General features: G+C 36.1%; 1 protein-coding gene across 1 annotated transcript in view; it reads left to right on the top strand.

Moving 5' to 3' along the window:
- The first annotated feature begins 10,016 nt into the window (after positions 1-10,016).
- Positions 10,017-27,544, top strand: part of DIO2 (iodothyronine deiodinase 2) — an 85,887-nt gene continuing 68,359 nt past the window's right edge. Inside the window, exons 1-2 of the mRNA XM_037154806.2 lie at positions 10,017-10,116; positions 10,777-10,850. Coding sequence (XP_037010701.2) covers positions 10,820-10,850 — 31 coding nt within the window. The 5' untranslated portion in view covers positions 10,017-10,116; positions 10,777-10,819. The remainder of the gene's footprint in view (positions 10,117-10,776; positions 10,851-27,544) is intronic.

The following is a 27,544-nucleotide window of genomic DNA, read 5'->3' as shown; positions in this document are numbered from 1 at the left end:
GAAAAGCAGTTTTTGATATTCTCTTTCACTCAGACAAATACAGTTTTTTAAAAAAGCAACATCATGACTTTTACTAAACATTTTGGTAAAACGTGCAGTGTTTGACCTTTTGTCTAGAAAGACAGATGATGGCATGAAATACTGCTGACAGAACAAGCCTTGTTCTGTGTGATTGGAAACCACTTTTCTGAATTAGTATTATAGTCAGCAGATGAGACCGAGCCAACTGTTAAATGTTTGTTTATGCAGAAAAGAGATATAAAGACTGTGCCATCCGCCTGTTTTCGCACATGCCATGGAGTGAGCACTTGTAGTGCCTTCTGACAATGAGAACCAATATTCTTATTGGGCATGGGGAGAGGTGGAAAGAAGGGAATGATCTTTGTTGGGGAGGCAGCTTCATACAGAATCAGGGGCAATTATGAATATGATATTTACACTAAATTCCAAGACTTATTTGAACCAGTCAAAATTTCAAATGCACCAGTTTGGCATATCTCATGATATGTGTGTTCATTTTGTTGGCCTTGAGCTTGTGTGCCCTTACATTTTGCCCATTAACATTTTGCACAGAGAATTGTGTTTGTAGACAGGCATCCAAACTATTGGTGAATTCAACTGGGGTAGCTCTTTGGTTGCACAAGCTTGTTTTGATAATTTGAAATACCCCATAAGGAAGCAAGATACAAAAATTTGACCCCTGAGGCTGACAAGATGGACATGAAGCTCTATGAAAACTATCCAGTTCCTGTCCCTGCTCCCATGGGGAAACTTTCTTGGGATGTGCAAATACAACAAGTTTAAGTCTTCTCAGAAGAAAGAGAAGGAGCAGGTATAGACAAGGAGGCACAGTTTTTGGGCTTATCTATGTCCATGGGTCAACACACATCAGCAAAGGATGCTTCCTGATGACTGGAGAGCCAGTCTCCAGTCATAATATCATAGTTATAATGCCTAATCTGTACTGGAGAGAAAACCTGGAATTGTGGGCAGTAGAGGAGGACTTCAGGCACATGGGTAATACTTGCAGCCCACAGTGGTGTGTTTGAGCTTAACAGGTAAAACCCATTCCCTTCTCTTTCCCATCTTGAAGAACTTAAAGGATCCCTAGGGCATTTGGGAGCAAATATGTGATCCTATAGTATTATTAGGTGAAGCGTGGGTATGGGGAACTTCTCCACTATTTATTCATTTATTAACAAATATTTATTGGCCAGATACCATGTATCAAATATTATTCTAGGTGCTTGGGTTATAGTGATGAACACAATAAAGTCATTGTATGTAGGAAGATTGTATTCTGGTAGAGAAGACCAGTGGTGATAAACCAACCAGATAAACATATAATGTGAGATAGGAATAAGTATGGTTCAAAAATACAAAGTAGGCTATAAAAATACATAAACTATCAAATATTGGGGTGGTCATTTCAGAAGAAGTGATGAAGAAATGCTTCTTTGAGAAGTTGACATTGGAGGAGAAAGCTGAATGAAATAAGAAAGTGTGCCATATGATGGTAGAAGGGAGAGTGTTAGAAGATGAAGCATCAGATGCAGAAGAAGCCTTGAGGTGGGATCAAGCTTAGGTTTTTAGATAAGCAAAAAGGAAGTCAGTGTACCATACATGGAAGGATCACAGGGAAGAGCATGAGATTGCAGGCAGCAGAGAACCAGGGACCCCCATGTAGATCATGGTTAGAGTTTAGGTATCATTCTAAGTGTGATGAGAAACTATCAAAGGTTTTTGAGGAGGTGAGCAATATGATTGTTTGATATTTTCAATTCATTTTTGTGCTGCCATGTAGAGATTAAATTTCTTGGGTCAGTCACAGTGTTCAAGCAAGACTAATTATCTATTCCCTCTCATGATGTCTAACCTACAAAGAATATCAGTTCCTTAAGAGCAGAGAAACCATCTCTACATATTGCAGTTCCAAGTGCTTTGCCTTAACCTGATACTTCATAGGTACTTGGTAGATATTGAATCTATTCTGTTTGGGTAAAGAAGAGATATTTCTGATTTAGATTGGGACAGAAATACCTCAGCCTCATGTGATTTAGGACACTTCTTACAAATGTGTCTATTCCCATGAAGAGTGAAGTGGGTTCCCTCTGTTTTCTAGAGTCTCCTAAGTGATTCCCTGGGATCATGGGAAGATAATTATCACAATGGCCATGTGGAACATGCAGGGATACTTTGGAGAAGCTTTGAAAGCATCATATGAAACAGGGACAAGAAAGAGTTTGAGTCATACAGAAGGTTTGGCTTGAGGCTGGAAACCTAGACTAGATGGGGCAGCTGGTTAATTTTTTGTCATGACTTGAAAGGTACTTTGCAGATTTAAACCATGGAATCATTAAATTTTTTCTTCACCCTTGTCAGTATAAAATGTATTTGATAAGATCAGTGAGTGTTGGATAAGAAATAGGTCTTCTTCAATGGGCCCTTCTGGAGACTTGTCTTGACCTGTGTCCATAAAATCATCCTTTTCTAGCTAAATAAAGGAAACAAATCTGTGCAAGCCTCCTCATAATTTTGACTTGTGGGTGTCAGACAAGTCTGAGCTACTGCCCTTATTATAAACACCATCTCCAGAGGAGGTGAATGTCCTTAATGTTTACAGTCATGATGCAGTCATGCTTTGAGATCATCTGAGAAGTGCTGTAGAAGCACAAAGCATTATTACTATTATTATGGCAGTAATGACTATGATTATATAATGCAGTTTGGGGGAGCTGAGGAGGAATGGCAGTTAAGAGTGAGTAAGTTTTAACCCCCTGGCCCCATATATCAGTAAGTTTTGCCATATCAAAAACTTCAAGGGTTTTTGTATGCATCTGGGTGTGTATGAGGTGGGTACAGGGAGGCAGATATGGGTATTGAGATATTATTACTGGAAGATACATACTCAAATCCATTTTAGTGAAACTGCATTTAGAGAATATCATTCTGTTCCATTTACTTAAAACATAGAGTGCCACTTTGCCTGGTTTCAGTAATAATGTGTTAGTGTGAAATATGATTTCCCTGCATTATCACTTGGGATGTGATGGTGATCTCAGGAGGTCTGGGTGCAGCAGAAAGGTGTGACATGAAGTATTCATTTCACATATTACTCTAACTAATCTGGGGAACAAGAAGATGTGACAGAAGGTCTAAAGTCAGGCATCTCTGTTGTGTCCTATGTTTCTGCCTTCCTTCATCTTCATTTTTGGGAATCCGTGATTCTGAAAAACTAATATTTATTATTTCAACAAATATTTATAGAGTACTATTAAAAGCCATGCCTGGTGTTAGTTGCAGGGATGAATATGGTTTTTTCCCTGCTTAAAGGTTTTATAGGTTGGTGAAGGAGTCAGACAAGAATATCAATGGGTCTGATGTATTCAATTTCAGCTCTCCCATTGCCTGAGTGCAGTGATCAAATTTGCACCTTGGTTGTCTCCCTCTGGGGTTGGTGCATAGAATGGACTTAAGTAGCCTGGACTAGAATCAGGAAGAGCCTGAGCAAGGCCATTACAGAAGTACAGGTAAGAGATAGGTATCTGACTGTTAAGTCCTTTGAAGGATTTGATTTTTCATCTCTGAAACTCAAACATTTGGCATTATTTATCATGGAGGGAATGACTGTCTTGTAGGATTTGAATAATCTGTGGGGTTGGAATATTCAGTTCCCTGGTGGTGTGTCCTGACTGTGAGGAGAAGAGGACAGGGGTCATTCTGCAGGGGCAGGAGATATCTGGACGTTTACTTTGATTTGAGGGAATCTGTGCAGTTGACTTACTCAGCAATGTTTTGTGAGACATTCTTATAGATGGCTAGAGTTGCATGTGACATTTTGTATGTAATCCTGAATGTTGCCTAACAGTGTATGCTCAATGATAATGAATGGCACTATTATTTCTTGTTTACCAGAGTGGATTGCCAAGGGAAATGTTAGAGACCTTCTTTTGGTATTTGAGAATTATTCTAATGGGAAGGGGACAGAGAGGATGAGAGAGAGAGAGGCTACATATTTGCCTTGTCCGGGGTAGGTACAGTAGGTAGATGCTGGTTGTTCATTTCAGGCATGGAATTCAACAAGTAAACAAACCCACAGGGCTATACGAGATGCACTCTATAAATTCTTCCCTATTGTGAGAAAGCTATAAAGCCCAGGACTTTATGATTATAGAGTAAAGAAGCTCATTGTTTTGAGTTTATTATTTCAAAAGGCTGAGTATGCCTTTGTGTCACTGGGAAGACTATAATCACTATGAATTAATGATGCAGAGTACATTTACAGGGGCCATGTTTTACCCACTTAGAGATCAAACAGCTTTTGAGGGACTTCTGGAACTTTGTTTGTGTGCAAATATTTTCTGTTAATTACAAAAGAAGCATAATTGAAGTCAGTCTAGCTTCACACCTGACCTGAGTTGTAAAGTATGACCAGCTGCTTTCTATTCTCTCTGGGAGTATGGGAAAGAGGAATAACTTTAAATTGAACCAGGAAAGATAAAGTTAGGAAGCCTCTTTCTTGGTACAAGTAACATAACAAACAGACAAACAGTAGAGGACTGATTACCAAGTTGTCAAGAAAAATCTTGATGGCTATTGCCGCAAGACCTGAAAAAGCCTGCCTCAGTTTTACCATACTTCTCATTTTTTAAGAGTTTCAATAAGTCTTCTACCTTTTAGGGAACCTTTCAGGTATGGCTCAGGGACTGGAAAAACTCTTTAAGTTCTGTATTAACCTAATATTATATTTAATTGGAAATTATCATTGTAGCATTTACAGATGCTTGGGCCATTTTAAATTTAAAGGAGATATCTATTGTTTCTAAGTAAGGAAAGGCCTTCCAATGCTATTGTCAGTAAACATCTGTAACGGAGCAGAAATAATATGGATTACATAGGGACACACTCCATGGTATGAAATCACTCCTTCCTACGGCTACCTAAATGATTTTCTTTTAATATCTTTAGAAGAAGCAGAACATGGTCCCCCATTAAGATGCCTAAGTGTGGTTCCATTGATATTTATTAATGGCTTCTTATAATAGGCACCATGCTAAATATTTTCATGTGCATCCTCTCATCACATCGTATTTCATTAAATAAAGAAACAGGTCTAAGGGACGAGTGTTTGTTTTTTTCAGAGACAAAGAATGTGGGAGAACTGAGACTTGAATCTTCTGATTCTGAGATTCAAGGTACTTTCCTGTGCATATGTATAGCCTTCTATTCTACTGACACACTGCTGGTAACTCCCTGGCTGTTGGACAGACAACATTTGTATTCCATCCACCAGCATCTGCAACCCTCTCCCCAACCCCCAAGCTAAATTCTGGCCTACTTATGAAAAGTGTCTATCTCTGCTTTTAATTCCTCAACTGCTATTTTCATCCACACCAATATCAAGCAATAAAAACTTCAGGATCCCCTTTACATTCAGAAGTGCTGGTTTCAGAGGTCTTCTTCACATACAGCTGTGATGTTAAGAGCCATACTTTAGAGAATCTGTTTGTTCTAACTCCCAATATATTTCAGATCTCGATTTCCTCTATTACCACATTTTTCATCCTAGCTCAAGCCACCATCTTGAAACAGACAAAAATCTGGACCATTGTAAGAATATTCTCATATTTTACTATCCAGAGCATGGTCCATGGATGAATAGCATTGGCATCACTGGGGAGCTTGTTAAGAATGCAGAATCTCTGCACTGCCCTGGACTTGGAGAATTAGAATCTGCATTTTAACAAGATCCCAAGGTATTTATGTGCACTTTAAAGTTAGAGATCTGTGAGGATAGATCTCCCACACTTTCTTTGTCTTCTTCATTACATTTTCCTCTTTACATTCAATGTGATCTTCTAAAAATGTATGTTTATACCATTTCTCCACTTTGAGTCCTTTAAAGGCTTTCCATCTCACTTAAAATAAGGCCCAAACTCTTTACAATAACCAACAAAGTCCTCCAAGATCTAATTTTTACCTACTCCCAGGCACATTGACTTCCTTTCAGTACCTAAAACACACCACAATACTTGTCTCAATTATTTTCTCTACTCAGAACACTCCCCTTTTGCTCTTGGCATAATCTTAGTTTTCTTAACATTCCTCTCAGTTTAAATGTCACTTCTTGGAGAAAATTTACTCTTAGGTTCCTCTATTTTTCCTCTCTGTCATAAACATGCTAGTTTCCTTCAGAACTTATATTTCAGTTTGTTGTTATATTATCTATTTATGTCCTAACCATTGTTTACTTCCTTTCCCAGGGTATCTGAGGGTAAAACCCAAACTATTTCCCCAGTACTTAGCATATTGAGTGGCACAAAGAGGATATTATGTAAATATCTGTTGAACAATTGAGTAAACAGTTATGCTTCTTGCTTATTGAATTTTTTCAGGAGGATATAATTAAAGAGAAATTGTTAGCATATATAATTCTTGTAATTATTACTAGTCATTTGCAGTTTTGTTTGGATTATGTTCATTTGGCTATACAGATTCTAGAAGGCTCCTAACATAGACTTTCAGCTACTACTAGTGCAGTACTTTTTATTTCCAAGCTATTTGCAGATGTAGGAGCTAGTTCTCACTTATTTACTATAACCGATGAGTATTGCCCTCATATCAAATAGCCAGCCATCTTCTTAGTGGAAACCCAAGAAAATGTTGTCTATAAGTATAATCGTTTTCGTCCAAAGTGAATGAAGGAACGTGTTGGACAAATTTCATTCCATTTCTTTAAATCTTAAGAGAGAGTGAAGGAAAAAAAATGAAATGATAATGACTTCAAGGGCTGATGTCTGAAACTTCAGGCTACAACTGATGGCTAACCCAGGGTCAGAAAAAGGAAACTCCCTTGTGATGCATCATTGCACAATTACATAAAGCAGATGTGTAATAGAGACTATATCTTTCCCTGAAACATCTGGCATTAGTCATTATGAGAAGCAGGTGCCTAGGTCGAACAGATCACATGTGTATTCCACAATGACACATTTCTGTTGTTTCTGGGTTGCATTTGAATTTTCTTTGGCTCCCGTCAACCCAAGCACATTAATTATCAAAATGATAATGCAGAGAAAGATTGCCAAAGAAAGACAGTAAACAAGGTAGCTGCTTCTTACAGCATGATGAGGTTCTAGGTTTCAGAAAAATTACTATGTCTCCTGGTGATTGACAGCCCATGACAGTCCAGATGTAATGTTCGTATGCTTAATGCAACAGGTTGAGTTACAGCTTCCATAGATGGGACTTGTTGCAGAAGACAGGGTTTGCCTGCTAGTTAGCCAAAGTCTTTGTTAGGATTTAGCCAACCAGAGGTCAAAGTGTCATAAAAGTTAACAGAACGGTACCCTTTCTTGTCACATCAGCCTTTGTGCCTACTTTGTTCCAAAAGTACTGGAACAAGGTTTACAAATGTATAAAACTGAAACCAGAGTACATCTGTAAAAATTCACTAAGAGGACATGGTGAAGTCACCTGTTCTGTTACGCCTTTTCCCCTTGCTTTCCTCCAGCTTGGTGTTAATTCACTGTTATTTCCAGGATGAAAACCATCTGGTTATTCGGATCCATGCACATGGCTTGAATTGTGATCTTCTGGAGTCTCGTGTAGAGTTTGGCAGGAACTTGTGAACATTTGAGGTTCTAATAGCAGCCATATTTCTCAAGGTGTGATGTGCTGATGATCTGCTTCAGAATTATCTGGCATGCTAGTGGAAAGTGTAGATTCCTGGGGCTGTCCCTACAAATCTACTGAAACAGAGTTTCTGACAAAAAGTTTAACAGTATGTGTTTTTAACAAGTGCTCCAATGATCCTTATGAATTTAAAAATTTGAGAACTATTAGCTTCTGTTGAAGGTAAGTGTGCAATTTTTAAATTATTTCTAAAAAGCATTAAATAGAATAAGGGATTAAAATAGTAAACTCTAAAATTAAAAATTTTATGGATCAGCAATAATCTTAAAATCCATTTTTGGCTTGTGAACTATGGTGCTACTAGGAGTCTACAGTTAACACTTAGAAATTAAGTATATGAGTCCTCAGTGCTGACTCTTCATAGAATCAAGACTTGTTTTCAGAGATAGTGGAGTGTGTGTGTGTGTTTTGTGCACATGGGCAAATGTGTGTAGAAGAAAGGAGAGTTAACTGGGGGCCTCTTTTGTATGATTTTAGATCACTTCTTCTTATCCCTGAAATGAAGTACAGGGACTAAGAGGATTTGTCTTCTTTTTTCCTTTAGTGAAGTGACTTCAAGAGGATTTCTTTTGTCTTTTTCTTTTGCAAAAGAATAGATATCTACCATCCCTAAGTTCTTCTCATGACAATTTTTTAAAAAATTCATAGTGTGAAGATGCAAACAGTCATCATTTAAAAAACATTCAGTATGCTTTAGTCTGCACTGTCAGAAGTCAATTCTTACAAGTGTTTATTGAACTGTAATAATAAACAGAAAACAGACACAAACTGAGTGTCGTCACATAACCAATGCTGAGAACACTGACACCCAGAAAGTCCCTCTTTTTCCTGGTTCCAGTCACTAAGCCTTTCTGAGAAGAAAATATTCTCCTGATGTCTAGAATTCACTTTATTTCTAATAAATATCTGCTCGCTTTACTTATTTTTCTGTAAATATTAGTTTTTCTGTATATATTGGAATCTTAACATCTTAATTATCAATGTTGATTCAATTTGAACTTTCATGACTAAATGCTGACTTTTAAAAATACTTTCCTTATGCTATTTTATAATTATAGAGTTTTTCTTTTATTGAGTGAAATTCTCTGAGTTAAATGTGAACACTTCTGTTTACACTCTGTTTTGTTTCTAATCTAAAATATACAAATAAAAATTTCAGGATGGTAGTAAGTAGTCATTATCAACTATGAAACACTCAGGGCAATTATTTGTACTACATTATTTTAAAACAACTAGTTGACATTTTTTCCAATGGGAAAATTTGGTCAACAAGCAAACCAATTGGTTGAATATAATGTATTTGGTGTGGTAGTTTATTGGGACTAGGGAAAATCCAACAAGAATTGAGACTTGGTATCTTAGGGAGGTACAACTAAAAATAAATATGGAGCTATTGAAGACTTCACATAATGTTTTTCTATTTTAGTCATAAATAAGACTGGTATTGTCAGCAAGGTATAAGCCTATTGTCTGCAGAATTAGAAAGAAAGGTGTCATATCAACATGAAAAAAATATTTTGTTTCAGGTCTGACACCTGGTTGCATGACCAATGGAAAGCCATACAACTCACTTTCAGACTCAGTTTTCAAATCTATAAAATGAAAATAGCAATATTTTTGACAGGTTGTGCTGAGAACTAAATGAGATTAATGTTTCTAACCATCTAAAAAATGCCCGAATACAGTAATTGCTCAATCATTGTGGGCTTCCCCTATCTTTCAGTGTGGCAGCATAGCATTTTCAAGGGAGGACTAGTCCAGTAAAATATAAAGCAACATTGTACTATACCCTTTTTAAAATATATTATTTATTTGTTATTTCAAAAGAAATGCATGCTAATTACATACAATTTCAAAATAGAGATATGAAAAAAAACAAATCACATAATCTCACACTCTTGGAGATAGACATAGTAAATATTGGTTTTTATGATCATCTCACTTAACACTATATTTCCTTAGTACCCCTCAGAACACCCTGCTCTGAGTAGGTATATTCAACACTTTAGAAACTGAACAGTTCCAAGAAGACAATAAAGTGGTTGTAAATCCTATATATATATTAATTACAGGCTTAGAATGGAATCCAGCAGACTTTTTGGTCTACCTGTTATTTTTTCATCCCTCAAGGACAGATACTTGTCCTGTTAACTCCTCAAGTAGCTCCAGGGACCGAGAGTACGTCTCTTTTTACAGCAGGGTAGATCTAAGAGCAGATGTTAATAAATTAAATCATTTAAAAACTCTATTTTATTAGGCTTTCATTATATTTTAAAATTAATAATGGGTTTTTTTTTCTTTTTTAAGGGAGAACAGCACAGTGGGAAAAACTGAATTAGGAATGTCAAGAGCTGAGTCGTAGCTCCTGCTAATTCATTCATTCATTCTCTCCTATGTTCATTTCCCTGCCTTAGAATCCAGGTAAGTAGTAATACAACTCTGCCACCTTGTAGTAACAGGGGAAATCATGCCTGTGCTGCTTTGCTGGTGTGTGGCAATTGTGGAAGTCAATTGTGATGATGTATGTGGTGATGTTTTTCATGCAGTATCGAGCTGTAAGATTTTTGTATTGATATGGTAATAATAGGGAAATTAGTGTATATAACATTAACATAAATATTCTGTTGGGCTCTAATTGAAAACAATGAGCAGAACTGACTTTATTTTCTGACTTTATTTCACAAAGCAGTTTATATCTAGGTCCTTAATCATTCTAGATGAGTGTAGCAGGTTGGGAGCTGTACCTAGAAGTACCAAATTCCCCAACTGCTAGGACTTTGGTGGACTATTATGCCATCTCTTTACTGAATTCCAGTCTAGAAGTTCAGAAAACATAATTAGAACAACAGCAGCAAAAAGATAATACATTTTCCAGCCCTCATGTTACCCAGGACTAAAGGACCATTTGTGTTGCCATTTCTCCCCAGTTTTTATCCTTAGGTATCACATAATGATAATAATAATGGTTATTTAAAGCATTAAATGGGCTACATAACATTTGAAGAAAAATAACATTAACCTCCAAATATTATGATCATGCATCCTGTAAACATGTGGTAAGGCTTCTCTGTTTCTGTGCAGAACGAATATACATTTTGAAGTTAGAACACACTGGGTTGAAACAATGCTCCATCTTCAGCAATGTGACTATGGGGGTAAGTCATTATCCTCTCTCAGCCTCAGTTTCCTGAGGACTCAATAAATGGCACATGCATCAGGACAAGGCTTAGCCCATTTTAAGCATTCTGTAAGTGCCACTTCCTTTGTCCTTCTCATCACAACACCAAAATGTTTACTCATTTTAACAGATATTAATGTTTGATCACTTAGAGTAGCATGGAATATCTATTACATCTATTTTAGCTAGGAATAGTGTAAAAATCCATGCTTTTATCTACATGAATTAAGAAGCCAGAAGTTATTATTTTTTTTTAAAAAATGCTTTATTGGAAACCTGCTTGCCTTGCAAAATGCACAAGTATAAGCTATGATTGCATTAATGACTTAAATGTGAAACTAAGCCACAGCAAGAAGAGGAGGGGTAGTTTAATGATCCTGCATTGGAAAAAAAACCCTTCTTCTCATGATAGCAACTCAGGTGTCATAAAAAGAAAATGTCATGTTTTATTATACTAAAATTTAAGACCTCAGTTTGGCCAAAAAAGAAAAAAAATAGCAACCATAAAACAAAATGCATACTGTGAAAATTTATTTACAATTCAGAAGCAAAGGCTAATATCCTTAGTATCATGAAGGTGTTTTATAAAGAGCTTCTGCAAATCAATAAGGAAATATAAACAACATAGTACAGTAAGCAAAGGTTATGAAAGGGCAGGTATTTAGGTGACTCACTCTTTCCACCTGAAAGCTTACTTTGATAGTCTTGAGTCTAGGTGCAGAAAGAAAGGATAAAATTATCTTTATATGTGAATACAAAGATCGTGGTACTATATTGGAGTGTTGTGATTAGCTCTGTTTTGAATGAGTGAGTTTTCTTGACTGGCTGGGTGCTTATGGGTGTAAGTTTCCTGAAAAAATTTGTTTAGAAATGCTAGTTCTTAACTGGTGACCTTTCTAAACATTTGTGTTTACTTTGTCTTCTTTGTCAGAGCATTTGATAGCACACACATAATTCTTTCTTGATGGCTTAGTTCATCATTAAGAGCAGTGATGATTGTGCTTTGCTAGAATGCAGTGCAATGAGGTCAGGAAGGGCAGTTTATTCTTAATGCTGGTTAGGTTCAGAGTGCTATGCATTTTGAATCCTTAGGGAGATATCAATGCTAGCAACAAAAGACATCCAGATAAATTAAAGTCACCTTTGGAAGTTCCCCTAGGAGGCTTCTACTTGAGGGAGGAATGTATAATCTGTCTCTCCAGAATAGCCCAGAAATTCTGGATAGTAAATCCAGAATAGCCCATTTTTCTTTTGCATTGGAGAGGATTGCTCTTTTTTTGATTCAGGCTCAGATAAGGTAGTTGGTTCAAAATGCAGTACCAGGTTCTATATATACACATATTAAAAAAAAACCCTGTATTTAAACTCTGGGGTACTTGCTTTGTGTTTATACTTTACATGAATGTGATGATATCTTCACACCTATCCTATGAAATATGCCCATTTTGCAAGTGAGAAAATGGAGGCTTTGAAAAATTAAATCCCTTACCACCTAGTACATGGGAGCTGGTAAATGGAAGATCCTGTGATTTAGATTGAGGTTGGTCCAATGCTATACCAACTTTTTTAGAATTGTATGTAAAATAAAAATAAAAATAAAAATGCTCTGAGTGAGAGTCTAATGAACTCCTCACCAACTGACATATGGAAATCTGAGGTCTGAGCCTTGGGAGTAAATGTGTATGAGCTATCCAGAAGCATGGCTGTCTTCTGCTTCCCATCAGCATATCTGTCGAGATGATATGCAGAATGATAACTACTGATATGATAACTACAATATGAGGTGTCATAGTTTACAGAGTTTTTGATCATGTATGCAGCTTGACACATGGTATTATATAAAACACATTGTGATTGAGCAATGAATAAAAATAATTTCATCTTCTCCTGGGGATTTCACATTTCACACCTCTACCCTGGCATTGTTCTCATTGTGCCTCAGAGTTGGGTAATAGAGTTGAGCATATTAGGGACAGAAGCTTCCGGGGAAGGATGTGTATAATCAGCTGATGACTGAATACAATTGACAATTGCATGATGTAACTCCTGTTATATACACCCCACAGAAAACCCTGAGTAAGGAAGACAAAGTCACCACAGCATGCTTACTATTTATTCACCACTGCACAGTTTTTGGCTTCAATGCTCTGGACTCAAAAATGGTGACGTAAATAGCAAGAGTTACGGTGAGACTGAGAAACAGGGGATTTTATATAAACCTCTTTTGTAATGATTATGATTAAATTATTTAGTGTTATTTTTTTCTAAAAAGAGATTAGCTAGAGAATTATTTTCTAAACCTTACCTTAAGCAATTAAGTCAAATACTTGCCCAAATGGTTCAGATTTTCATGATGTTTAAACTTTTCCTGATCGCTTTTTCATTGCTCTTGGGGTAAATCCCTTGCATTACTCTTAGGATTATCTGCTTTTCCTTTCTTCTCAGCCTTTATCTTCTCCATCCTCCTCTTTGGTCTCCTCCTCTCCTTTCTCTTCTCCCCTTCCACCTCCCAGCACTTAGCTGCTCCACAGAAAGAACCAACTTAAACACATTTGTTAAATTATGCATTTTATCTACCTTATAAAGTCAATTTTATGCTTTTTATTGGCCCCATGTTGCTACAGAAATTACTTAATTTTTAATTTATGAGCTGCAATGGATTACTCCAGTATTTTTAGCTTTTTTCTTTGAATCACCCTAATTTCTTTGTAAAATCCCATGGACTGACAGCTGTACATTTTATCCTTCTTCCCACTTCCCACCTTCCCTTTATGCCTGAGGAAATGCTGCTGGTGGCCTCACATTGGAAATCTTGGCTAAAACCACTGGGTGACCTTGGGTTCTTGCAGAACTTCTCTACATCTGAATTTCTTATCTACAATATGCAGATGATAATAATAATACCTTAGGAGTTGATGTGAGCATTAAACAAGGTGATGCATATAAAGTTTTTGACACATTGTATGTGTTAATACATATTAACTATTATGATCATCATTTTACTTCTGAGTTATTTTTACTTGAAATACAATCTGTGTTTTGTAGTTCATATTTGCTTAATTACACACACACACGCACACACACACACACACACACATATATATATAATGCTGTTTTGATTTCAGTGTTTCTACACATTTTGATTGGTCTTTACTGACATCATTCTCTTCAAACTATCAATTTATTTTTCTCTTTTTGTTGCCATATAGCTTGAAGGAATCTATATTATCAGGTCTCGGTTCAGAATTTTAGAAGCCCTTAAAGGCTCTGAAAAGACTGTGGTATCTCTAATGCCAATATTCACCCACATGCAAATAAAAATAAAATAGTATATTTTGAAATGACACAAAATTTAGTAGTAAATTACCTCTTATTTAAAAGTGAGTACTATGAGCTTTAAAGTGATGAAATGAAATTAGATTTTTAAATTTTGTTATAAATTCCTGAACCATTTCACTGTACCTGAACTTTTTACTTATTTAGATGGGCAACTGTTGAGCTGATGTTAGTCTCTGTGTAATTCAACAATGTAAGCCATTTCTTTAAGAAATATACAATCATACATACATGCATGCATACTGCTATATTTGTATGTAAACACTTATATTCATATATATGTATATATGTACACATATTATATATATAATCATGGTATATTTTAAAGTACCTAAAGTCTGGAAGGAAATGATACAGACATAAAGACAACTCTTGCATCTGTTATTTCCTAGCAGATTTTTATATAGATTTCTCAAAATGTCTGTCTCCTTTCCTCATCTGTGAAAGTGGGATTATAGCAATATTTGCTTTTCAGTGTTGTTATGAAAATTAGGGAAGATTATGCAAGTGACCCTACTTGAGAAGTTATTAAGCAGTACATAACTTTAGTGAATTAAAATTAAATATGGCATGCTTTCTTTTTCTCATTAAATCATTTAGATGTGAGATCAGGGTCAGTACAGAATAATTCTTCCTTGCCTATCCCCAGCTGTTTGGTAACGCATTCCTGGATGCTTAGTGAGCACAGTCTCTTTTCCACCAAAGTGTTGTTGCCAAGTTAAAATTTTGTTTCATGACAAGGGAAAGGCCAAGGGGCAGGTGTAGAAAGTTACATTGATGTCATACACTTGTTGAAGGGTTTAAATTGAATTATTTTTAAAGTATTTACCATACTGCCAAGTGCATAGGGAATGCTAAGTAAATGAGACTATGCTAGATTTTTATTGATAATGTCTTTGGAAGCAAGGTCCATTCTGATTTTTGGTTAAAGTCAGATGTGAGGTATAAGGATTAGAGAAAGTGGAGATGAGAATCAAATCGAGGATAGAACAGCCAGAGTTAATAAGGAAACAGGCACAGTATATATAAACAGCAGTGTCAGTCTATATAATTTTCATGGCCAGTGATTTTTGGATAGCCAAGCTTAGTTTTAAAAATACTGCAAGTTCTCATTGGCTGCTATGGAGGGTGGGTGATATAAATTAGAAGGCCTTTATTTTTCTGAGTGTCATGGGGTTTGGGGTACAATTTGGGGGTAGTACCTGAGGAAGAGCTGAAATTTTCAGCAATCTAAAGGTTTTTGAAGATCCTGAGAAAACTAGGGAAGGAATAGTAGTCAAGTTTGGGCAGCCTGTAGCAAAAGAGAAGAGAAAAAGAAATTCTGGTAGTGATTTGGGAAAGAAAATACATATCTAATGGAAGCCTTCAAAACTTTTTGGAGAGATGTGTAATTTAGATCTCTTCCATCATCTTTACTACACAATCTTTAGTAAAATCTGCACTGCTCATGAATGCTTTTGTGTAGATAATTTCTTTAGAAGAACTATGAGATACAGAGGCTCCACTGACACAGAGCTAGTGCAGAGCTGGTGTGTTTGAGAACATCTAAGTCATGGTCTGCCTGTTCCTGGTCCCTTTTCCTCGAACAACCATTGTTCTCAGAGGCTTCCATTCTGTAGAGCAGGATGCCACATGTATAGCTTTGACGTCTTCAAGTTAGGCTCTGATCTCTGGAACCCCCAATTCTACTTTAAATTGCCCCAGAGTATGCATACTACTTTCATGTGAGGGTTTGGATCTGTAGTTTTGAGAATATGGAGGCAAGATCACAGGGATGGTGGTAGTGGTAGTAGCAATAATTGCTACCAGCTATAGAGAAAATCATGATATAATGATATAATGAACAGATCCATGTAATTTTTGAGTTAGATCCACTTGAACTTGAATCGAGTTCCTGTCATTGTTTGTACTTTGAGTTCAATTAACTTCTCTAAAATGAAGGTGTTCTCATCCATAAACCTGTTCTTTATGGAATTGTGAAATATGCACAAAGGCAGGCAAAAGTGGTAGGAGAGCAACAGATTGGAAGAGACCGGTAGAAACTGGAACTGCCCATTAAAGGTAATGTTTTTCTTGATTTTAATGAAGTGATATTTCTCTTGGCTTAATATTTTATAGAACATGGTTAGTTCTACAATATACCAAGAGAAACACGTACTTTGATAAGTGTTGATTTACTCTCTTTCATAACAGATGCTTGTGATAATCAATGAAGTATTTAGGTATTCTAATTTTTAAAATAATTTTTTAAAAGATTTCATTTATCTTTAGAGGGGAAGGGAAGGATAGAAGGAGAGAAATATCAGTGTATCATTGCCTCTCGTGAGTCCCTTCCTGGCAACTGGCCTGCAACCCAGGCATGTGCCCTGACCGGGAATCAAACTGCAATCCTTTGGTTTGCAGGCCTGTGCTCAACCCACTGAGCTACACCAGCCAGGGCTAGGTATTCTAATTTTTACTTAAATTGTGAATAGTCTGATAAATTTACATAATATTCAGATATTTGTACTAATAGCTACTATTGACTATGTATGTATGAAATTCAATTTTTAAAAATTATCATTATTAAATTAACAAGAAGATAAGCAACTTGTCAGTTTCTTTCAGCATAGTCTTTTAGATATTGGTAAATTTAACATTTCCAACACCAAATATGTATACCACAAAATAGCTATAACAATATGCAAAAGAACAAATAGCAATGTTTGCAAATGTAGTCTTAAGATTTTTATTATTTAATTAGCACATCGACTTAAGGTATAGTTCAAGTACTAAGGGGAGGACTACTGAACCATTTATTAGACAAAGAAAATGGAATTATTCATTCTCCCCAGCCAAGTTTATATTTCTAGTGCATCTGGAGCTAGAAAATGCCAACCTATTTGAAAAGGAAATAATCACCATCTTTCTGCCAATATTTTCTGTCTTAATAGAACTAAGGATTATGGCTAATGTTTTTCATTTAGCTGTGGCTGGGCAAAAATTTACCTTCTATAAATCTTGCTCACATAACCAATATAGTTTTTATTAAAGAAAATGATTGTTCTAGTGTTTAAGCATTTTTGGAATAACTAAGGGTTTAACAAAGAAAGTTCATTTACAAATTTCTCAAATCATGATACTCATTCATCTCTCAGAATGTCTTAAGTTTCTATTTCTATTAAAAGGGATAATCAAATATTGAACATAACTAGAGACTCCTCTGATCAGCCAATATACAATCATTTAGTCAGTAAAAGGAAAATTAGGAGGCTTATAAAATAAATCACTTTTTTCTAAGTGGAATTTAAAAAATACTTTTAACCGGGATGAGATAGCAATTAATAGAATTCATTGCTAAGAATAGATGACCTGATCCAGTATTTTTATAAGCATATTTACCTATCTTCAAAACCAAGAGAAAATGCTGTTGGAACTAGGTAAAAGGGAGAAATGGTTTTTCTTAGAATATTGTATGATCTAATATTGATTGACTTCTATATTGTAGAGTAACAGACCACAATAAAGGTATCATATGATTTGTTTATATTTCAAAGAAACAAATAAAAGATTTTATTTTATTCTGTAGAGTTGAGACATTCTTTTTTTAATATATTTTATTGATTATGCCATTACAGTTCTATTTCCCCCCTTCATTCCCCTCCACCCTGCATACCCCTCCCCCACCATTCCCCACCTTTAGTTCATGAACACATGTCTCAAGTTCTTTAGATTCTATATTTCCCATACTATTCTTGCCCTCCCCCTATTTTCTACTACTGTCTATGCTACTTATTTTCTGTACCTTCTCACCCCTTCTCCTTCTCCCACTCCCCTGTTACTAACCCTCCATGTGATCTTCATTTCTATGGTTCACTCCTGATCTAGCTGTCCTCTTAATTTGCTTTTGTTTTAGGTGTGGTTGTTGATAACTGTGAGTTTGCTGTCCTTTCACTGTTCATCTTTTTTATCTTCTTTTTCTTAGGTAAGTCCCTTTAACATTTCATATAATAAGGGCTTGGTGATGATGAACTCCTTGAATTTGATCTTATCTGAGAAGCACTTTATCTGTCCTTCCATTCTAAATGAAAGTTTTGCTGGATAGAGCAATCTTGGTTGTAGGTCTTTGGATTTCATGACTTGGAATACTTCTTTCCAGCCCCTTCTTGCCTGGAAGGTCTCTTTTGAGAAATCCGCTGACATTCTGATGGGAACTCCTTTGTAGGTGACTGTGCCCTTATCTCTTGCTGCTTCTAGGATTCTCTCCTTCATTTTAATCTTGGCTAATATAATGATGATGTGCCTTGGTGTGTTCCTTCTTGGGTCCAAGTTCTTTGGGACTCTCTGAGCTTCCTGGATTTCCTGGAAGTCTATCTCCTTTGCCAGATTGGGGAAATTCTCCTTTATTATTTGTTTAAATAAGTTTTCCACTTGTGGCTGTTCCTCTTCCTCTTCTGGTACCTCCATAATTCGGATGTTGGAACATTTAAAGATATCCTGGAGGTTCCTAAGCCTGTCCTCATTTTTCTGAATTCTTGTTTCTTCATCCTTTTCTGTTTGGTCATTGTTTTCCTCTTTCTGGTCCACTCCTTTGATTTGAGTCTCAGTTTCCTTTCCATTACTATTGGTTTCCTGTGCATTTCCCTTCATTTCAATTAGTTTAGCCTTCATATGTTCCTCTAATTTATGACTAAAATCAACCAGTTCTGTGAGCATCCTGATTACCAGTGTTTTGATCTGTGCATCTGAAAGTTTGGCTATGTCTTCATCGCTTAGATTTATCGGCTCTGGGGCTCTGAGTTGTTCTTGAGCCATGTTTTAATCTGTTTGTGCCTGTAACATATGAGGAGCAGCACCTTAGTTGTTCACCAGGGCGGGGCCACCCAGGTCGCTGGTTTGTGACGCTGTATGTGGGGGCGGTCCCCTCTGCCACTTTCCGCCACTGGGGCCTGCAGCGTCTGTCTCACTGCTCCGCTCCTTCACCGGTTTATCTGCACTCGACTGTGTGACTTTGGTCAGCCCTCAGTGAGTCCACCACCTTGTGCCCTCAGTGGGTCCACCTGCTTCTCCACACCTGGGATCTGCGCACAGCTGCTGGCCCACCTGGGTTGCACGCCCAGGTTGGTCCAGTGGATCTTTCCTGCCCGACCCTGCTCTGCTGCTGGCTCTGCCCCTCTTACCGGTTTGGCTGAAGGATTCGTTATTGTCAGACTTCTGGGTAGTTCAATTTTCTGTGGTTTGGCTGTGTTTTTATTGCTAAAACTTTGTTGTTTTTAAACTTGGTTGTGTGAGAAGGCACAGTGCTTCCACCTATGCCTCCATCTTGGCAGAAGTCTGAGTTGAGACATTCTGATTGTTGAGATAAACTGATTCCTTTACAGTTGATTCCAGGGCTTGTTAAGGACCTTTAAGGACAAAAAGTTTTCTCATTTTTTTCAGGTCTTACCCCGTGTAATTTTTGATGTATTAAAATTAGAATGATCACAAACACTATCAAATTTTTAACCAAATAAGCAAAATTTCTGATATAACATTTTAAAATAATCTTGGTTCATTATGTATCAACTCATATAATTACAACTTAATGTTGTTATATTGATATATAATATAACCATTTCAAGAGTTACACTGCAATTGACTAGTTGTCACTGTAGGGAGGGAAAATTTTTCTTTTACCCTTCTAGGTTTGTTGGCTGGTCTAAAAATCAAATTGACCTAAAACAGATTAACAGGAGAAAAATAACTTTAATTTCATGTGTATGGGGGCCTTACAAAGGCAATGAAACCCAAGGACAAGTAGAGCAGTGGGTCTTGGGTGCCATTCTGAGTTAAGGAATGGGATAGGGCCCTGAGCCTTCAAAGAGGAGGAGGGTGATTTACAGAATGGTAAGAACAGATGTTTAGTAATTAAATGTTTGTTCTGCCATACAGATAGTTCATTTGGAGATAAAGTTCTCTCTCTTTCTGGGCCATGCTCCCTGTCTAAACTTTTCTAAGTAATTAAGGGAGAGGGAAAATTTTTTCTTGATTCTGCTAGGTCTTGATTGCCTTCAACTCAAAATAATCCACATGCCAATGTGTACATGTGAAGGAGGTTGTTCTGACCCCATTCAACATAAAATTACATTTTTTGCACATTAAATAGAGCATTTATAAATTAAAATTTTTCAGTTTACTTATCATATTTTGGGACCAATATTTTTTTTATATCTTTAACATTTTTTGTAGTCTATAAGTCTTGCACCCATAAACACATTTTCCAAAAAAAAATCTACAGTTATTTCCTTCTATCCCTCCCATGTTTCACAACTGATTGCTCTCTATCTAACAAGTGTTTGTGATTGCTGACAACTGCTTGTAATATTTAACCATATTTTAAACTTTTCATCAAATTTGCAATAATTATCCATTTACTGCTCATGATGGTTTGTACTTAATGAAGGGTATTAGAGTTAACCTCATACAGATTCAATGTAATCCCTATCAAAATCACAGTTGCCCTTTTTGGAGAAATTGACAGCTGATCTTAAAATTCATGTGGAAGTACAAGGGGACCAGGATAGTTAAAACAATCTTGAAACAGAAGAACGAAATTGGAAGACTGCTTTTGAGGTTCATCAATGTAGCATGTAGCAGTATTTCATTCCTTTTCAAATTTCAAAACCTACTACTTTCCAGTTTCAAAACCTACTACAAAGCTACAGTGTTACTGTCAAAGGACAATCATGTAGATCAATGGAATAAATTTAAAAATCAAGAGAAGAATGCTTAAGTTATACTTCATGAAATTGAAGTATAAAGATGTTTGTGCTTCAAAGGATACCATCAAGAAAGTGAAAAGACAAGTCACTGAATGGGAGAAAATGCTTGCAAATCATATGTCAAATAAATTAGTTGAATCTAGAATACAAAAAATACTCTTGCAACTGAATAAGACAAGCAACCTAATTTAAAAAATGGGCAAAAAGTATTTGAACAGGAAGTTCTCTAAAAAAGATATGAGTGTCTAACAAGCACATGAAAAAAATGTTCAACATTATTAGTCATTAGGGAAATTCAAATCAAAACCATAATGAGATACCACTTTATCCTGACTGAATGGCTATACTAAAAAAGAGAGACAGTAATAATTGTTAGTGAAGTTGTGAAACATTGGAACTCTCATGTATTGCTGGTGGGATTATAAAACATCTACTCTGCAAAACAATTCCTCAAAAAGTTAGGCATAGACATGTAACACATGACACAGCTATTCCACTCCTAGATATCTACCCAAGAGAGATGAAAACATATCTTCACACAGCAATGTGTATATAAATGTTCATAGCAGCATTGTTTATAATCACCAAAATAATGGAAGCAAGCCAAGTACCCAGCAATCGATGAATGGAAAACCAAATGTAATAAGAGCTGTACAATAAAATATTATTGTTATCTTGAAAAGGAATGAAATACTGCTACGTGCTACAACATTAATGAACCTCAAAAACATTACACTAAGTAAAAGAAGCTGGTGAGAAAAGATCGCATATTGTATGGCTCCATTAATATGAAATGCTTAGGATAAGTTAATCTACACAGACAGGACATTAGTAATTGCCTAGGGATGGGAGAAGAGGTAAGGAGTAAGGAATGGGGAGTGACTGCTAATGGGTGTGAAATTTCTTTATGGAGCGATGAAAATGTTCTAAAATAAGATAATGGTGGTGATTGTACAATTTTATTAATATACTAAAACCCTTTGAATTATATATTTTTAACAAGTGAACTTTATGGTATGTAAATTACATATCAATAAAGCTGTTAAAAATGAGGTAATCTTCAATATGTAATAATCTAAGTGATTATGAGTATTTCTAACAGTAGTATTCATAATAATTTTTAGCATTTGTGTTTTATCTTTTCTATAGAAATATTCAGAATATGTCCAATTTCATGATTTTCATCTCTTTTTCTATATCGTTTTAACTCTGTCCCCATTTTTATGTCTCTCCATATAATTCAGTCTCTGAAATTAAAACACTATAGTAATAGATGTCTTAAAATCTAAGTAATAGAGTTAGGTCTTATTCTCCTGTTTTAATAAATATTGGTTTAGGTTATTTCAGTTTAATGTATGCTAAACTAATAAAACCACTTTCTGTTTATACTTAATATTAGCAGACACATTTCGCAATTATGGAATATAGCTGATACTGAATAGCCTCAGATGAATTGTTGCTTTCTCAGTCTTGACATTTCTTATTAAAGTATAAAAAATTTAGATTAATTTAAGAGACAGAATGAAAGTCATTAGAATTATTTCACCTGGGGAAAGAAAGTATATTGAGGATCTTCTAGTATTTGAACGATAGTGGCCAGTTAGTCTCCACCTACTCTAAGAAATACTCTTAAAGATTAGCAAGAATAATTTTGTGAATGTCTAAGATTTCCTGAGAGCAAGGATTTAAAACACTGAAATAACTTACCAGAGGTAAGTCTGGTATTTCATTTTTAATCCTTAGGAAAAAGCCATGCTTTAGAGTCATGGTGGGCATGATAGCTAGAGGCAGAGGAATTCCCAAAATGAACCTGTCCCCCAACACAGAGACTTACCCCCCCCAAAAAACCCACATTTTTTTTTATTGGGAGAGTTCAGTATGGACTAAATATTTGAATTACTTTTGATGTGTTTCACATCAGTCATTTCATGATTAAGAACAATTTCTAGTGAAATATATCTGTTGAATTGATAACCTAAGCTAGCTTTGGATAAAATTTGAAAGTTGCTAAGGCTTTTCTTTGGTATTCTTTTTCTTTTTTTCTTGTTCTCATGAATTATTTCTCTTCCTGGTAGGTAGCATGGTGTAGTAGAAAAGCACCAGACCTGAAAACAAAATCCAGTTTCCTACACTGAAGTTGTTCATCTGGTCCTAGTTGCGGAACCTGTCTGAGTCTTTGTTTCCTCACACTGGGGAGGATTATCAGTCCTACTTTATGGAGCTGATGTGAGCATTAAATGACATAATGTCATAATGTACTAGAAACAGAAAAATGTTTCCTTTCCTTTTCTTTCAAGTTCTCTCCTGCCACAGAAGAAAGCAGTACATTGAAATCATCCTGAGATGGTATCATCTTAAGTTATTCTTTTTTCTTTGAGTTTATTTGAGGAATATTTGAGTTTAAATATAGCCTGTCTAGAATTTTAAATATATCTGAGGTGAGGAAGGGAGACATTAGCAGGCACAAGAAACACTCTGAGTTCCCATAAATAATATTATGGAGGTGATCATGTACATCATCTAGACAAAATTTTGTCCAGCCTGCTTATGATATTATAAAGTTATCAGCTGGTTGGCCAGGATTTTGTCCTGATGCCTTTAAAGTAATGATCATTTGTATGATATTTTTAAATGATGACATACAGCTTCTGGCTAAGATGTAGGCATAGGGAGATGCCTTTGCTTCCTGAACAACCAAGAGAAGGGTAATGACCAATTTAAAAACAAATGCAGGGGCTTTGTCTGCATGGCCTGGTGCCCAAGGCTGCCCCAGCCCCCTTGGCCAGTGAATGCTCTGACCCATGTGTTTGTGCTCAGAAGGGTTCAGTCCAGGACCTTCCATGCAGCATGGAAGACATGGCCCAGTGCATTAGACGCAACCTCATTTTGAGCTAGCCCCGCACCAGGTGTGAGCTAGCCCTCCCTCTGTTTAAATTCCTGGCCCCAAAGTCCTTGTGCTCCAGAAGTGCTCAGCTTCCCTAGCCAATCTGTCCTTTTGTCAAGCTAGACTGACAGGTCTACACCTGCCCCTGTCTACCATGCTCGGGAAGGGAGTAGGAGGGCTCTTACCCTCCATTAATCATCGTCACCAACCCGCAGAGACTCTGCCCTCAGCATCCCCTCTCTCTAGGCCTCAGCCCCGGGGTAGCTGCACTAGCTTCATCCTGTCCACCTCCATTGTTTTCTGAAATCCTTCTGTCACTCAGAAATGCAGCTTTTTGTGCAATGTCTCGGGGCCCCTCTCCTCACCCCGGGGCTTTCTGTATCAACACCACTAGTTGTGCATGTGAGTTCTGATTGCTTTGCATCCCCACTGGCCTCAGCAATTTTGTTATTTTTCTGTTTTTTTTTTTTCAATTTAGCTGCTTTGGTGGTTAAGTGTAGCCATATCAAGTCATATCATTTTGAAATGGTTTCCTGATTGCCTCAGTCATACATATCTATATGTTTCTGTGTTTGGTTAGGTTGATGCTCATATTAAAAAAGAAGAAACAACACAACTCCCTTTATTCTTTTACCTTACACTGAAATTCTTATTTTACATCTTTATTCATATATAAAATAGTGGATTTTGGGTCTAGATCCCACTTTTTCTTGCGAACACTTCAGAGTGTCTGGCAGCATCAAGGTCCCCATGTCCTGGTATCAATAAATGAATGATTGTCTCTGCAGAGATTAAAAAAACTAGCTTAATCCTTCTGAGATATTTTTGACAACTGTTATACTGATGTAAGTGATTGGATAGCCTGTTTTTATGGAGATAGAATATTGGAATAGCTTGAGATGTTACATGAGTGAAATTATGGATAATAACTGATAAAGGTTAATCATATAAATAGTAGGTTTTGGGATGTATAGAAAAAAATTGCTCTGTATCAACTAGCAGCTAAAGAAGAATCATGCTAAATTTTACTAATTCCGATTAATTGAGAGACAGTCAGATAAGGTTAAATTTAGTTCTATTAAAATTTAGTTTTATATCTTCCTAGCATATACTATATAACTGGTCAAAAAAGTGTTTGCAATTAAAATTAAAAGTGTTAAAAGTGTTTGAGGTAATTTAGTAATTTGCTAAATTTCTAAAAACTGAATGAGAAAAAATTCATAATATATTATTTGTTTAAGCAGTGATAAAAATAAAGTATCAAAATTTATTTTTTCCTAGTCAGTTAAACATAAACTTTGTAGTACCATTTATTAGTGATTTAATATACCATTTCCCTTTTGTTTTAGTCTTTTTCTGATCTATCGAGGATTCAGAATGAGTAGCTTATGAATTAAATAATAAAGTGTTTTGTAATACTTTAATCTTCAGGGATTCGCAGGATTAAAATTACATGCTTCCAAACTAAACAATTATTTGTATATCAACTTATTTATATAGGTTGATAACATGTGCAAATGAGTTTCTAGAAACCAATGAACTATTATTATGCATTGTTATAGCTGCCAAACAGCATTATACTATTAGTAATGTGTTTCTAGACACTCAACCATGTTACAAAATCCATTAACAGGTCTGTCAGTGTCTATCCTCAGCTGTCACTTTAAGAACAAGCAGTTTAAAGATTGAAGATGGGGCGGGGGGGGGGGGTAGACAAAACTGTACTTGAAAAATAACTAGATTGAAGATGGCTTTTCATGTTTACACTAGAATTCAAGCCCAGGGTCATACCACTCTAGGATGGTTATATCTCTCTGATTTTGAAAGGAGAACCATCACATCTTCTTACTTAGCTATCCTTGAAGTGCATAAAAGGATGCCCTTCAGGTATTTAACTAAACGGACCCATTCTTTTGTAAACCACTCTTGGGTTATTGGGGTTTACCAAAGGAATACATACTTAATTGATACTTCAAAAGGCTGTGTGCCAGTTGAAAAATTATGCATTACAGTTTTCGATTGAGCAAGAAATGAGCCAACATTCCAGGCCATCCCATTCACCACAAAACTGCCAGAAGTGCTCATCAGTTGTTATTTCCATTTGTTATAGTTAAAGTCATTCTTGTTATTCTTTCCTGTGAATATGATTCTAGGAGATACTCTTTATTTTTTACTTCTTTCCATGTTAATTTTCTGACTTCTATAGATCATCTATTCACTTATACTCAGACTAGGATAGTTGTCATTTCTCTTATTGGCAGACATTGTATGCTAAAATATAATCAGGAACTTTTGTCTATTTTGTTCATTGCTATATGAGTCTAGATTAATGTCAGACAAATTAGCTCCCAGTAAAATTTGTTGAATAAATGAATGAATGATAAATGTCAATTTTAGCTTTAGGTAATTGTTGCAATTAAAAAAATAAAATGAAAATAGTAATTCAAATCCAGTTTTCTATATATCTTTGATAACAGGATACATTTATTTTACTTAAAACTTTCAGATAATCACAGAAGGCAAAACTCATGAACTCCTCTCTCCTTTTTGTACCTAGTCCTCGAGCTGAGGGCCTTTCTTATTTCCTTTATTGGCAAACTCTGAAAGAGCAAAATACCTTTATTTCTTTCCCGATGGATCAACCTTCTTACCCCCTTCTCCCATTGCACTCTGTCTTCTCCTCTCCCAATTTTCCTGGAGATCATGTCACTAATGTCACCAAAGGTCTCCTATTTATGAGATCCAATGGTCTCCTTCTAGTCTTTCTCTCTCTTTCTCCCTACCTCTCAGCTTCTAGAGCATTGGTTCTCTTAGTCTGCTCCTTTTTGTGAAACTCCTTTTTAGTGAGTTGGCATACTTGCGAATGCAGACATTGAAAGTACTGTACATGTAAAAATCCCATTCCTTCAGCTCCATTGTTTATTTCAGAGACCATTTTTTCCTGAGTTATTATACTATTTGCCTAACTGTTATCATTATCTCAGATATTCATCGACTTTAATTCCTCCTTCCAATGTTTTCTAGAACTCATCGCTGGTTTTGCCACATTGCAATGTAAAAACTTTCAGTGTTAACTCCATTAGGAATATATTTAAATATATCAGCACAACATTTAGATTAACCCCAACCTACCTTTTCAGTCCCATCCTTCATATGCAATGTGAGACCTAAAAAACATAATTTTTCTTGTCCCTTCTGAATTCTTGTAGCTAGGTGAAATGTCACATTAGTAGAGACAGATTAGCAAGAGAAAATGTCTAAGGTACTGTACAAAAGGACATTTGGGGGTCCATAAGAATATGAAAACCCAAAGAAGCACTGAACAGTTGAACAAATTAGAAAGGAGGGAGATAGGGACCTGGGACTGGAAGGGGAAATTGGCAATTTATGGAGCTGAACTTGTGTCCAACAAATTCTTTCTAGGCAACCCAGAAACAATGGGACAGAGCGGGCAACCTAACCAATACACTCCTACTTGAATCCCTCCTTCCTTCCTATCTAATGCTAAGGTGACTGTCCTAAGATTCCTTTCCCTGAGCACACCTTCCCATCTTAATCTCTTAGGCAGGAAATGGGGAGGGTCAGAGGTTCTTTCTGAGTCTTCTGTTTTGTAATAACCAGTTTAAAAATCAGTATCCCAAAAGGAACTTAAAAAATTTTTTAAAGATTTTATTTATTTATCTTTAGAGAGGAAGGGTAGGAGAAAGGGAG

Source organism: Artibeus jamaicensis, unplaced genomic scaffold (assembly GCF_021234435.1).
Source record: "Artibeus jamaicensis isolate MK-2021 breed Jamaican fruit bat unplaced genomic scaffold, CSHL_Jam_final contig_851, whole genome shotgun sequence".
Taxonomy (NCBI): Eukaryota; Metazoa; Chordata; class Mammalia; order Chiroptera; family Phyllostomidae; genus Artibeus; species Artibeus jamaicensis.
Note: the sequence above shows the minus strand (reverse complement) of the source record. Positions and strands in the feature narration are given on the sequence as shown.